The 14,723-nt window shown below is 36.2% G+C and overlaps 1 protein-coding gene across 21 annotated transcripts in view; it reads left to right on the top strand.

Moving 5' to 3' along the window:
• The window catches only part of PCM1 (pericentriolar material 1), a 43,327-nt gene that overhangs the window by 16,858 nt on the left and 11,746 nt on the right, over nt 1-14,723 (top strand). For 7 of the 21 annotated variants that reach the window (XM_039550690.1, XM_039550689.1, XM_039550688.1 and 4 more), the window contains 17 exons: nt 37-251; nt 1,867-2,018; nt 2,097-2,226; nt 2,933-3,064; nt 3,906-4,096; nt 5,272-5,469; nt 6,364-6,586; nt 6,711-6,856; nt 7,758-7,948; nt 9,124-9,307; nt 9,981-10,339; nt 10,880-11,038; nt 11,797-11,853; nt 13,031-13,203; nt 13,284-13,412; nt 14,007-14,127; nt 14,433-14,570. In XM_039550690.1, the coding sequence (XP_039406624.1) occupies nt 37-251; nt 1,867-2,018; nt 2,097-2,226; nt 2,933-3,064; nt 3,906-4,096; nt 5,272-5,469; nt 6,364-6,586; nt 6,711-6,856; nt 7,758-7,948; nt 9,124-9,307; nt 9,981-10,339; nt 10,880-11,038; nt 11,797-11,853; nt 13,031-13,203; nt 13,284-13,412; nt 14,007-14,127; nt 14,433-14,570 (2,898 nt within the window). The remainder of the gene's footprint in view (nt 1-36; nt 252-1,866; nt 2,019-2,096; nt 2,227-2,932; nt 3,065-3,905; nt 4,097-5,271; nt 5,470-6,363; nt 6,587-6,710; nt 6,857-7,757; nt 7,949-9,123; nt 9,308-9,980; nt 10,340-10,879; nt 11,039-11,796; nt 11,854-13,030; nt 13,204-13,283; nt 13,413-14,006; nt 14,128-14,432; nt 14,571-14,723) is intronic. The other 14 variants (XM_039550698.1, XM_039550697.1, XM_039550696.1 and 11 more) reach the window with 4 other exon arrangements.

Below are 14,723 nucleotides of genomic sequence, written 5' to 3'. Positions count from 1 at the left end.
TGATACTGTTTTGTTTCCTCCTTTCCCTGTTTCCAGACTGTCGTAATAGGGAGAATGACAAACACCTTGATCTACCCCAAGGTGAAGATGATGAAGTGGAAGAAGATAGAGTTAGTGAAGATTCCATATCTAGTCACAGAAGCAGCCTGGGTGATGTTACTGGAGATGCGGAGTTTGAGCAGAAGATCAATAGGCTTATAGCTGCAAAACAGAAGCTTAGACAGTTACAAAACCTTGCTGCTATGGTGCAGGTATTTTATAAATATAAACTTGTGCACAAAAATCTAGCATTCATTATTTTATGTAATGTGTAACTCCTAATAGGAAAAACAGTGCTTAATGCAACATTTAAAATGCTTGTGTTTAGGCTAGGGAAAAAGAGATACTGTTTGATTTTTCTGAACTGAAGGGTGCTACTTCTGAAGTTCAGTTCAGGGATTTTCTTGGAGGATGCTAGCCTAAGAGAACAGGGTCCTTAGTATTTAACTTTAGCACTGGATTACAAAATACGAACCAAGTAGAAGATCAGTATTATTTTTTTAAATATTAGACTTTTTAAGATTATAGTGGATATTCAACATGTTGAGGTTTTTGAGCCCTAGGTTTTGCAACATTGTTCAATCAATGAAGAATGTTTTTCATTAAAATATTTTGATGTTGCAACTTGTTTGACTTGCAGTGTTTTGGTTTGGAGGCAGTGGTTTTTATTTATTTCACATGTTTTGAGGGGCAGCTATAAATTGAAGTGTTTTTAATTTAGAATATCTCATGCTAATTTAGTGGTATTGAAAGTACAATTTCATGGATCTAATGTCCCTTCAGAATGCTCACATTTGAGCACCATCTAATGTAATGTCTGCATACTGAATACACCCAGGTGTATCAGAAATTAAAAGGCTTTATGTGAGAACTTTAAAATCAAGCTCAGTTGGAACCTGTGTTTTACAACAGCAACAGTATAAACACAGTATTGTTATTTCAAGATAATACTCCTATCAAAAATTTCTCAGCATCTAGATCAGTGTTGTTATCATCACTATAGAGGTGCTAACTGTGTAGTGGTATAAATCAGAATTAGAGATTATTCAGCAGCTTCCTTAGTAAATAACCTAGTTAATGGCATATCTTCAATCTTCCTATTTCCAAGGCTTGTTAGGTGTATGTACTCAGCAAAGATGCAGTATTGAGGATTGTGAGCTGTGTCATTCTTGGTCACCAGTGTTCTCTCTCTCTTGTTCAGCAAAGTCTTTATGAAGAATGATCCCATTGGGGACCAAAAGCAGCAATGGCTACAGCTTTCATATTTTCCATTTGAGAACTGAAAATACAGAAATCATGAAAAAAATAAAAACAGAGTAGAGAACCAGTAGGACTGTCTCCAAAATATTTTAGATTTAACTTTCAAGATTAGTTTTCTTATTATTTTAAGTTGTTATTGATAGTATTTAACATCACTGACTGCAGTAAATAAGCAGTCTTGTTTGCCTCAGTCTCCTTCTCTTCCTCCTTCCACCTCCTCCTTCCACCTCCTCTGTTGTTTCTTCATATGCTTGTATGTTTCTGTTCACTGAGTCACAGGCAAGTGGTTTATGCTTCCCGAATGAGACAAATTATTTGCATTTATAGTGGAAGTTTCAGTAGTTGAGCTAAATGACTTTAAATTCTCTCATTAACTCAATTTATCCTAAAGTCATGATGCCATGGTGATGACGACTTCTCAGTTCTTGATCTGTACTAAAGATAAAGTTATTCAGACTGATTAGTTTTGAAAAAGTCAAAGCAGACAAGCTTGACAAACTAGATTTGTTACTTTTTTTTTTGTATCAACTTGAAAATAGTCTAACTGCCTTTCTGACATCCTTTTAGGATGATGATCCAGAACCTCAAGGAACAATTGCAAATGCATCTAATATTGGTGACTTGTTGGGTGAGATGGAAGAGACAAAGCAACAACCAAACAATGTGCGAGCTAGTTCTAACAAGTTAAAAAAGGATGTGCGACTAAACGAAAAAGCAAGGTAAGCCTTTGTCAAAGGATGGTAGAATCATGCTTTAGGCAACTTCTTGCCGAGTAACATGTGGATTTATTTACACAGAGAGAAGTTCTATGAAGCTAAACTTCAGCAGCAGCAATGGGAGCTTAAGCAGTTACAAGAAGAAAGAAGAAAACTGATTGAAATCCAGGAAAAAATTCAAGTGTTACAGAAAGCTTGTCCTGACCTTCAAGTAGGTAGAATGTATTTCTTTCCTGTCTTAAGGTGTTGACCAACAAAACATAAAATATCTTGCTCACCATTTTTTTCCCTATGAAAATTGGAAAAAACTTAAAATTGGTAATACTTGTATGCTGTAAGCAGGTGGACTTTTAGATGTAGAGTTCTGCTTATGTCATTCACCTCTCAATGGTTCTTTCTCAGTGGTTGCTGTATCATGCTCTTAGTGTCACTGTAGTTTGTCTTCAAAAGCCTTGATAGAATCTTAAAAGATACAGAACCTTCTGTCTTATTTTTAGCCTGAAATTTGTCTGTCCCATACTGGTCAGTCACTGCTTCTTTACTTCTCTTAGTAGTCATTTCCTGGTATTTTGGAACAATGCTGTGTCTTGTAAGCATGATCAACACTTTGTTGCATTTTAACTTAACTCTGCAGGGCTTTACTGATTCTCATGCACTTTGAAGATTAACTTCTTTTTGTGAAGTGAGCAGTAAATTATCAATACTGTGCATCTAGAACATTATATAATAGTACATAAATTAAGTTTTGTTGATTCCTAGGTAAGTTTTGAAATAAATATTTAGCTTTGATTCAAAAATCCTTTTCCCAGGATACTGATTTTCTAGCCTCATAAAGCCTCAACTGTGTTGGGTTATAACTGCAGGTAAGTTTTAGAAAGCTAATATACTCTATTTTGCCATTTTGCTTCCTCTTTCAGTTGTCAGCTGGCCTGGGTAACTGCCCAGCAAATAGACAGACTTCACAAGCAACATCATCTCCAGCCATGAATGAGTGTAACACTGGCAAGCCTTTAATTGAGTGTGATGAATCCGTACCAGTAGGCAATGAGGTATTTCATACTTGATATACAGTGACTTTAAAAGGGTTTAAAAAGGAGAAGTTTCAGGTGGCTTGGACACATTTTTAAGTAGTTGGCCTGGGGAGTGGAGTAGTAGTTATTTTACAAAGCATGTATAACTTATTTGTTTCATTTCTGGAAAGAAGGAAATGTGGATACTAAAAGGCTAGTAGAGAGCTTCTCGCAGATTCTCACAAGCTTCTCACAGTTTTCCTGTGAGAAGCTTTCATTCTCACGCAGTCTCTCATGAGAAAGCAGTTAGAGAAAAGTAAACTTGGCAGCTGCATAATTGTTACGAGAACTGCATATTGTTTGGGGTACATGGAAAAATAATATTTACAGATGGGCATTATACCGCTCAACCTATCACCTTGAGAGGTGGTGGGTGAATAGGCCAAGCATGTAACTTCTTTATTTCGAACCACACTATAAAAGATGAGCTTTCCATTAAATGTGGTCTTAGCTCTGCTTTGGTCATATCATCTGATCTGGACTTACGTCATGATTTTCACCGTCTCTCTGGGGATAACAGCGACAAAGGAAATACTGGCTTGAACTGGCAAGACATTTTCCCCCAAATATAGCACTTGTTGCCAAATATTAATGTGAAAGTTGAATTAATTTTGAATTTTTACCATGAACATTTGATAGTTTATACTGTAGGCAGGTCATCTGTGGAGAAAATAATGAAAGTATTTGTTGAAATCTGATTTATCTTTGCATGTTCCTTTACCTTTTTCCCTGAAATTATCTTTAATAATGATCCGGATATTACTCTTTTTGGAAATTATGCTAGCATTATATTCTAGTTCTTCTGTTTCACTGCAAACAGTTATGGTCTGAAATGAGAAGACATGAGATTTTAAGAGAAGAATTGCGACAGAGAAGAAAGCAACTTGAAGCTTTAATGGCTGAGGATCAGAGAAGGAGAGAGCTCGCAGAAACAATATCTACTGTTGCTGCGTCTGTTAAAAGTGAAGGGTCAGAAGCTCAGTGTACTCCACAGCAGAGCAGGACTGAAAAGTAGGAGCACAAGTTATTCTGTATTAATCAATGGGTGCTTCTGTTGTTTAATGGGATGTCAGTGGTGGGGCAGTTTCCTGTGTTCATCTGAGCACTAAATGTGATGATTTAACAGAGCAGGAAATAAATTTCTTGACTTGTGAAGGGACTGTTATTTAGCAACTTGCTAGCTTTATGGGTTTTCCCAGCATATTTAGTCTCTCCTGTTCTACCAATGGGGGAAAAATCACCTAAGGAGAAGAAAATACATGGAAAACGCCAAATGATCAGAGTAATTTTTTTTCATCTTTACCCCGTTTATAACATAGTAAAGTAATACATTTCCAAAACAGAAAGTAATTTCATTTCTCTCTCCCAGTATCAGAAGTAGAATACAAGTTTGCATTTGTGAGAATCACAGAATCAACTGGGTTGGAAAAGACCTTGAAGATCAAGTGCAGCCTATGACCTGACACCACCTTACCAACTGGACCATGGCACTGAGTGCCACATCCAGTCTTTTCTTAAACACCTCCAGGGATGGTGACTCCACCACCTCCCTGGGCAGCCCATTCCAATGCCCAATCATGCTGTGAAGAACTTCTCTGTAGTGTCCAGCCTAAACCTCCCATGGCTCATCTTAAGACTGTCCTCACATCCTGTCACTGGTTGCCTGGGAGAAGAGGCCAACTCCCACCTGGCTACACCCTTCTTTCAGGCAGTTGTAGAGAGCAATAAGGTCTCCCCCTAAACCTCCTTTTCTCCAGGCTAAACAACCCCAGCTCCCTCAGCCACTCCTCACAGAACTTGTGTTCCAGACCTTCACCAGCCTTGTTGCCCATATCTGGACATGCTCCAGCATCTCAACATCCTTCCTAAATTGAGGGGCCCCAGAACTGTTCAGAGTGCTCAAGGTGTGGTCTAACGTGTGCCAAGTACGGGGGAAGAATGACTTCCCTGGTCTTGCTGGCCACGCTATTCCTGATACAGGCCAGGATGCTATTGGCCTTCTTGGCCATGTGGGCACACTGCAGGGTCATATTCAGAATGGTTTAGTTCTTTTTGTTGCAAATTGATTAATTGCTGATAGATTTGAAATTGTCAACAGATTGTTTTAATAATTCATCATAAACTTGAAAAAAACCCACTCTTTTTCCAAACACCCCTCTTCTCCCTGCCCCTGCGATGTTCACTAGGACAATGGCTACCTGGGGAGGTTCTACCCAGTGTGCTCTAGAGGAAGAAAATGGTGATGAAGACGGTTATCTCTCTGATGGAGTTGGTCAGGCCGAAGAAGAGGAAGAAGACGCATCAAGTTTGAATGACAGTTTCTCTGTTTATCCCAATAACAACGTACCAGAAAATACCTATTTTGTTAAAGAAAACAAAGATAGGTTAGTAGCATTACTTGTTGATCTAATGCTTGTCTGAGTGTATTTGGAAGAGGGGGGTAGAAGCGTTGCATTAACTACAAGGCATCCTCACAGCAAAGGAAAATTTCTGCTTGTTAGGGAGGTATGTGTAGTGGCAATTTCTTGTCTGAGTCTTCATAGCTGCAATGCATATGACTGATTTGGTGATTTCTTCTGTTTTCAGTCTTATTAGAAGTCTGCCTTTGAACTCTCCAGTAGTTTGGCAAGCGGCTCGTGATGCTCTCATTTATTTCTAATGAGCTTGAAAGATAACCAGTCTGAAATTTTTACAGTGATATAGATCAGTCTCTTCAAAAATAGTAGTTCAGAGAATTAAACTAACTCTGAAATTTTTCCGTCTAAATTGCTGGCTTCTGTAGTTGTGAAAACTATTCCTTAATTATTGTGAATAATTTTAACTCTTGTTTACCTGATTGACTTCCTTAATGACCTTTGTGTGATGAAATGAAAATGCCGTGTTAAAAATAATGTATATATCTGCAGTTATTTCTTCTGGTTTTGATACCAAAATAATTTTAGTAGACAGTGGGCTTATCAGGGGCTCCCTGTTAATGTATTACGTTGGTGGCTTCTATTTTCATTGAGTACATATTATATAGCAGTAATGGAAAATACTAGAAACAAGACCCAGAAGCATCCTTAGCCCTTCTTTTTTGACAGTGATAGTCAGCTGGGGGCTTGTATTTTCCATTTGTTTAGGATCATGTTGGATGACAAAATGGCATGTGTGGTTAGCTGGCCTGTGCCATGCGAGTTGCTGATGTACAGCTTAAACATAATTTGAATAATGGAAGTATCATTTAGTTGTTTGAATTGTCTGATGTTGTCATCATTCTTCAATTTTTCCCAACCCAGGTGGAAAAACTGCCGTCCTCTTTCAGCAGATGGGAATTATCGACCAGTGTCTAAGGCCAGGCAACAGCAAAACATAAGTATGCGGCGTCAGGAAAATTTTCGGTGGATGTCTGAGCTTTCATATGTGGAAGAAAAGGAACAATGGCAAGAGCAGATCAATCAGTTGAAGAAACAGCATGAATTTAGTGTCAGCATTTGTCAAACTTTGATGCAGGATCAGCAGGTAGATATGAAGAATAGTTATTTTGCTGTTCTTATTTTGCCTTTTATTCTCTTTCTAACTCTTTCTAGCAATAGCTTCTGGTTTTTGTAATTTGGTCACTGTTATACGTATTTTCTTTCCACAGACTCTCTCTTGCCTTCTACAGACTTTGCTTACGGGCCCTTACAGTATGATGCCCAATAACGTTGCATCTTCACAAATACATCTCATTATGCATCAGTTAAACCAGTGTTACACTCAACTGACTTGGCAGCAGAATAATGTCCAAAGGTTTGTTGGTTGTATTAGTGTTTAACTGTGGAATTTGAAATGCTTCAGTAACAGGAACATGGTTATGTGAATAAAGGATTACAGATAATGGTTAAATATGAGAGTGTTGAACTTCTGAGTTGATTATGAGCTTTCGAAATTGTATGCACCATTTCTGGTTGTCTTTTTTTTCCCCCACCACCTCTTTAACACCTTTAAAAGTACTTTTCTAGTAGTCTTCATTGAAGAGAACCAAAAGTTGGCAAAAATCTGTTGCAGTAGTTATTATTGAATATGCTTCTGTGTCTGTGCTCTTCACTAGACTACCTGGCAAGATTTGGATTCTAATGGTAATAGACAGCAAAAAAGTTTTGTCCTTTCTTAGTGTTTTCAGTTAGAATTTATGCTTCTTACATTCCATTTGGATGTACTACATTTGGCTTCTGAACAATGATCTTTTTTGAATAAAGATGTAATAGTCATTTTAATTCATTGCATGAAAGTTCAAGCTCTTCGTCTCTGTTTTGTATTTGGTAAGTGGTATATAGGTGCTATCCTCTTAAACAATTTTTAAAATTAATTTTAACCTCAGTTCTGTAAATACTTTGTATATTTGATTGTTTCTACTTCTGAGCTTGCTTATTGCTTTAGTATCTAGTCAATTTTTTGTTGTTCTTGCAAGGATGTTTAACCTGTGTATGCATGACCACTAATATAGAGCAGTTGATTTTAAACCGACTCGGGATTAAATATAAGTAATTTTTGTCTTGAGGGTTTTTTATTAGCTAAATAGAGCAGTTCTTTACACACATTACATGGTGTAGGTGAAATAATACTAAACTCAAATTACTTGAATATAAATTTAAAGTTTTCCCATAAAATTCTTTTTTTTCCCAAGTTGTCGTTTTTTCTTATTTTCAAGGTTGAAACAAATGTTAAGTGATGTTATGCGGCAACAAGAACAACAGTGTCAAGAGAAACCATCGAGAAAGGAGAGAGGCAGTAATGCACCACCACCTCCATCTCCTGTTTTCTGTCCATTCAACTTCCCTCCACAGCCTGTGAACCTCTTTAGTGTTCCAGGATTTACTAATTTTTCTTCCTTTGCTCCAGGTGAGTATTATTATTGGTGTGAGAAGTAATATGAATTTCAAAAATTTACATTTCCTCATTCAATTGAAATTGTAATGTGAACTTCATGAAACTCTGTCACTTTTCCTTTATATTGAAATGGTCTTAAGCAGAAGTTTACTATTTATTGCTGAATAATTGTATATTTTTGCTTCAGTATGAAGAGCAAGACTCTCTCAATATGAAGTTAGTTATACTTGAAAATACTCACTCCATGAAATTAAGGTTTTAAATGTTCTTCATCCAGTATGTGAAAAGCAATGTTTGAAGCTTTTACATACCTTCAGAAATCATTTCATAGTTGAAATCATGTTCTAAGTGAGTCATGTAATTGGAAAGTGGCACTTGGTAATTTATTTCTGGTTTTCTGAGAACCTCAAACGCTCGTATTTGTTAAAAATGCCTGTAAATGGAGCATGTTAAACAGTTTTTGTTCCCGTCAGAGTTATACAGTAACTGTTGACTTGGATACAGTATTCCTTATCTCTTTCTTGAATCTACTTCTGCTGTTGAATTTGGAAGGAAAAGAATGTAGCTGTTTTACTGTATAATTCAAAGTAAACAAAACTGTCTTAGTATACTTCTGTCTTTTTAGGAAACTAGGAAATAGGCATAGACCTAGATTAGAGCTTTCAAATTGCAGAGTCTGTTTTCTGTTTGAGAACATCCTTTAAATTACATGGAACCTGCCAAAAGGAACAGTTACATTCAGTTGGCTGCTTCCATAAAGATTCCGACTAAATTTAAGTATTATGAATCTGTGACCTTTCTGGCTCTATGAGTACTTGAACCATTGGAATTTTCTTGTCAATTTGATGGTGGTTGAAGTATTGATAAGGTCTTCAGGCAGACAGGATTCTATCTTCTTTTGGAACTTTCGTTATTTTTACTTTCACTTTCAGGAGCTCTTTACTGGGGCTTCTTGCAGGACCTTCATCTCCACTGATGGAATTGTAGTATACAGTAGTGTTTGAAACCTGCACTTAAGATAAATTCTGATTGTTTACAGTGCTTTCAGGATGAAAACAGTTCTTGCTTACTTGCCCACTGTATTTTTGCTTCGTAACTTCATGCTGCCATGCAGTATGTCTCAAATATTAATTTTATTACACAAATAAATGAGGTAGGATCTTCTGACTCTCTTGTTTACTTTGTAGGTATTAATTGTAATCCACTGTTCCCATCTGGTTTTGGAGATTTTGCACACAATATTTCTCCACACAGTAGTGAGCAGCAGGAGCAACAACATCCTCTAGATCACAATACTTCTGGGAAAACTGAGTATATGGCATTCCCCAAACCCTTTGAAAGCAGTTCCTCTAATGGAGCAGAAAAACAAAGGTATTTAATGTCAAAGTGCAGCTCTCCTTTAATAATTTTTCCTCCCTCTCCTCGCTTTTTGGGGGCTTGTGGGAATTCATGATTCATTGAGGGAATTTGTTGTCATGGAATTACAATATGAGCTGTACTTTTGTGGCTTCCAGTTTAGTTTTTTTCATTTTTTCAGTAGTGTTCCACTTTTCTGTTTATTAATTAATGTATAATTTCATGAATGAACATTTTAAAATCAAATGTAGTCTTGGAGTGGTTTTGTAACACTTTCTGTAAATGGAGGAAGATTTTGTTTCTGTGGGGTTTTCAAACTCAAAATTGAGTTGCTTGAATAACTAGAGGATATAATTTCAGTGAATGCTTATTTTTTTGTGCTACTGTAGATTGTACTGAATGTTGCTTTAAGGAATGGTTTGTCCTATGGTACTATTTGAGCACAGCAGTAGCTGCATAAATATATTTATATTAAAACCAGCAATAGACGGGAAGTTCTTCTGTTTTCCATTTGGAAGGGTTCTCTAGCAGCACTTACTTCTCAGTATTCATTTGATGTCTAAGTAACAATGGCAGATAAATTGCATTACGGATAAACTGTTTACCTGGTAATACATGATGTTTCTATTTGAGAGATTAGGTTATGATATACTGAGATTGATCTGTGTGTGGTTTTTTTTTCCGACAGAAGGAGTCACAGACAACCTGAAGAGGAATTGGAAAAAAGATCAACTTGGCTTAATGATAGCCAAGAAATGAAAAAAGATGATCAGTCTCAGCTGAAAGCAGGTTTTGCAGTTTCAGTACAAAACATTGCTTCTGGTCATAAAAATCAGTCTGATATGAACCGGAGAAGAGAGTTTGATGAAGAGTCTTTGGAGAGTTTCAGTAGCATGCCTGATCCAATAGACCCAACTACTGTGACAAAGACATTTAGATCCAGAAAAGCATCAGCGCAAGCAAGCCTGGCATCAAAAGATAAAACACCCAAATCAAAGAATAAAAGGAAGACTTCTTCTCAGCTAAAAGGCAGAGTTAAAAATACTGGTAGGTTGTAAAGTAATCTTGGATACCATGGCAAACTTGGATTGGATTATAATCATTATGTTCCAGAGAATTTACTCTCCATAAATGCTACCTATAATAATGAAAGTAAGTTATTGAAATGAGTTCATTTTATATAGTACAGCTGCATAAGGTTTTTTAGTATTTCAGTAAATAGAAAATAAAAAACCAATTGAGATACCATGATTTAAAAGCATAATGGATCCACATATGTGCAGATTTGAAATAATGGGAACCTTCTTCATTGTCATGTTCAAACTGAATTATTTGCTGAAAAATATGCTTCATTAAAATTCTGAATTCTGAAAAGAGAGGGACTGTACTAGTTAGTATAGTAATACTGTTGGGGTTGCTGAGGATTTAGTACTACTGTATGGCTTCAGTGTACAGAGGAGAATTTTAAGCTAGGAAGGATCATTAGTATGTTGCATCTTTAAGAGTGCTCTTGAAAAAACTATTTAAAGTAATAAAACATTTTGTAAGCTGTTTCTTTATTTCTTCCTTTTAATTTCCTCCCATTAGGTTATGAAAGTGCAAGTGCTTCTAGTGTGTGCGAACCCTGCAAGAACAATAAAAGCAGACACTCTGATGATGTGGTTCATGCAAAGGTGTTCAGCAAAAGGAATCAGGAACAATTGGAAAAAATAATTAAATACAGTAGATCTACAGAAATGTCTTCCGGTACTCTTTTCTGAATTTCTAATTATTTTGTGAACTTTTCTGAGTAAGGGACCTTAGTTGTTAGTGTGTTATTTAAACGCAGTATGTTTTGACAGAAGACAGTACTGTATGTTTAGCATGTGGATTTTGCATTTTAATTTCTAAGGATGCTGTAAAAGTTGGTTGCTTTTGGGTGTTTTCTTTATATTAAGTACTTGATTAAAGTAATTAGAAACCTGTTACTGTAAACCAAGCAAAACTGTAGCCAATCTCACCCATTTGTTGGTGATTTTATGGAAAGTAACTGCAAAACTGATGAAACTTTGCTTAGTGTTTAAACTGCCTCCTGTACTGCGTATGTGTCTTCTTCCTATTCGTGCTTAAATGAGCTCCATCAAATATCATTCAAATTCAGTCTTATAACATCACATAAGCCCTTACATTTTTGCCATCTGCACTGCTTTTCTTGTATCTAGATCATAAAAATTCTCTCTCCTGTGTCTTTTTTGGTTCTGCCAGTATTTTTGTTTGAGAGATGCAGAAATTTTAGTTGTTGTAGCACAGTATAAAGCTTTGCCAGCGTAGCTGTGTCCACACAAAGAGCTGTTTATTAGTGTACATAGTAAATTTCACTGGTCAAGTTCTCATTCGCACAATAAGCAGCTCTGATGTGGTTTGGATAACTAAGCAGTCTTGCTCCTGCTGTTTTGTATAGACCCTGTCTTTATTTCTGGTGCGCATTTTTGTGTTTATCACTGTCTATCCCCACTTTCCTACAGCGCATGCTAGGAGAATTCTGCAGCAGTCTAACAGAAATGCATGCATTGAAGCGCCAGGTAATGCATTCACTGCTTAGCTTCAACAATATCCTATTACTTTTTTTTTTTTCTTCTCTTAGCTTTGGTCCTATAACTCTCTGTTTAGCAGATGTTCAAGATCAGTGCTATTGCAGCACCTTCTCTATAACCAAGACAAAAGAAGTAACTTTGCATGAAATGCAGTGTTACAAACTACTTTGAATTACAGTTGTGGAGAATGTGTTTACCATGTTCTTGATTAGTAAAAATTATAAATAGAAAATGCAGAGGTAGATACTACATCAGAAAACTAATTTCAGTAGGCATTTTTAGTATGTTTAAAAGGTGCTATTACATATTAATAATGGGGGAGGGAAGCAATTTGTGGTAACTTTTTAAAGGTTGAAAAAAGTTGCCTGTGCTCAAAAAATGGTAAACTATTTGCAGATAATCAAATTGCCCAGTAATGTTTGTTGTATTGCTGATAACTTCATTAACTTGAGTACTAACAAATACACATCTGTTAAACTGAGTTTTCCAAATTTAACTTTGTTTCCATTCAGCACTTTCCAAATTATGTATGTAATAATTGTTGTGATGCAAGGATAATGCTTAATTTTCAAATGAATGAGAGATTTATTAGGGAACACATTGTCTTCTCATACATATGTAATAGGGTTTAAGAGTAGGTTTTATGTGAACTTGGGAGTGATATTAGGCACATATGAGACTGTAGCATTTATGTTTGGGAAGGAGTGGCTATCTTGAGTTCAGTCTAAAGCTTTCTTAATGCTGCTTGTGTTGCAAAAGCGTGGATTACTTGCATTATATAAACTTGAGACCTTTGGCTATCTTGCTTGAAATGTCTTAAAACTCCATTTTCAGTGTTGAATACCTATTCTGAAAGTGTCATTGTGGTGTGTGCAATATTCTCTTTTATAAAGAATACTTTCTAAAGGCATTGTTCAGAAGTGTAAAGAAAATTATTTTTACGGTTGCTCTGTATTGTATTTCATATATTAAAGATTGCATAAGGTATAATTTAAGAACGTTTGCCCTTCAGCAAATCAGTAAGCTTTATGAAAGCAGCTATATAAGGGAATCTGCAGTGATTGAGACATAATCTGTATGCCTGTAACTTGCACACCTGATAGGCAGTTGTCTTTCAAATGGATGCTTGTCAAGGACTGAACAAGTTCCTTTTTTTTCCCTACAGAAACTGGTAGTGATCTTTCTATGTTTGAGGCTTTGCGAGACACAATTTATTCTGAAGTGGCAACTCTTATTTCTCAAAATGAGTCTCGTCCCCACTTTCTTATTGAACTTTTCCATGCGCTTCAGCTGCTAAATACAGATTATCTGAGGCAAAGGGCTCTTTATGCTTTACAGGTATGCACAGAATTTTTGATTTTGTGTATGAATCAAGCAAACTTTAGATCTTTTTTTACAGCATAGTTTATCTTTTCCAGGATATAGTGACCAGACATTTATCTGAGAAAAATGAAAAAGGGAAGTCTGCAAAATCACTGAATTCTGCAACATGGGTGGCATCAAATTCTGAGCTCACTCCCAGTGAAAGCCTTGCCTCTACAGATGATGTAAGTTTTCAAATTCAGAAGCTACTGACAGCTTTTCCTGTATTTCAGTTTGCACGCATGCATGCTTGTCTACTGCAATACTCATACTAGGGATTGAATTTTGCTAAAATTAGTATTGACTTACACAGACTTTTCTAAACAACTAGTGGCAAGAGAATCAATGCAAGAGTGATAAAATGTGGTAGGATTCTTGGTACTGCAAGTGAATGATGTGTCAGGGATGAATGGAACCTGGAGAGGGATGTAAATTGGAAGCTTATACATTCAGAAAGAGCCAAAATCCTCTTCTGAGTAAGCTCAGGGCAAGTACTGATCACAAGATTCTCCAAAAATTTTTGCTTTTTGTATTTAGGAAATCGCTTACACCTCTGGACAGTTTCTTACGTGGTTTGTACTAGAAGTATATTTGAAGCAAGCGTGGTAGATTCACCTACTGGATTTATATCCTGAAAGTGGGGTTGTTCTCCAGTCAGGCAGCCTGGTCACAAGTCCTGATACCACATCATGTCACTGAAGAGAATTGCTGGCTTGTTCTCCCATCTGTGAGAGTATGGTGTGTTCCTTCTTTGTATTCAGTTGTCTGGTATTTTTTAGGAAACTTTTGGCAAGAACTTTTCTACAGAAGCATGTCAAGATTGTGAACAACATGATGCAGACAATGGGAGTACTATGTCTACATCTTCGAATTTTGAACCCTTTGCCACTGATGACCTTGGTGAGAATGATGTGAACTTAGTGTTTTAAGTGTTACTTCCTCCCGCCCAAAGTGCCTGCCATTGTCTGCACTTTAATACACTGTTACTTGATTTTTAGTGTGTAGTCATGTTTTGTAAGACAAAACATAAATAAATTAGCTAATCGTGAAACACTTTGTTTATCAAAGTGTGTAGTAAAATGTTATAACTAGTTACATGTATATTTCAGAACTTGTGGCCTTGAATTCATTTTTATCATTGTTTATTTGTCTATCAATTGAAAACTTTTTATATAGATTAAAAAGTGTTTTTATTCTAAATATAGGCAACACAGTGATTCACTTAGATAAAGCTTTGTCTTGGATGAGGGAATATGAGCGTATGAAAGTTGAAGCTGAAAGTACCCTTGACTCTGAGGGCTGCTCTAGTAATTTTCAGGGTGCTTCTACTGCTAAATTAGAAGGTATGCACATATACACATATTTTGCTTAGTTTTAGAAAATAATTATTATAACTATCAAGCTAAATTGCTTTCCTCTTTATTTATATTGAAAACTTAGCAAAGTTTGAAAGGATATTTACATACTTAAGGAAATAAGATTTATTTTTTAAAAAA

This window comes from Corvus cornix, chromosome 4 (assembly GCF_000738735.6).
Source record: "Corvus cornix cornix isolate S_Up_H32 chromosome 4, ASM73873v5, whole genome shotgun sequence".
Classification (NCBI taxonomy): domain Eukaryota; kingdom Metazoa; phylum Chordata; class Aves; order Passeriformes; family Corvidae; genus Corvus; species Corvus cornix.
Note: the sequence above shows the minus strand (reverse complement) of the source record. Positions and strands in the feature narration are given on the sequence as shown.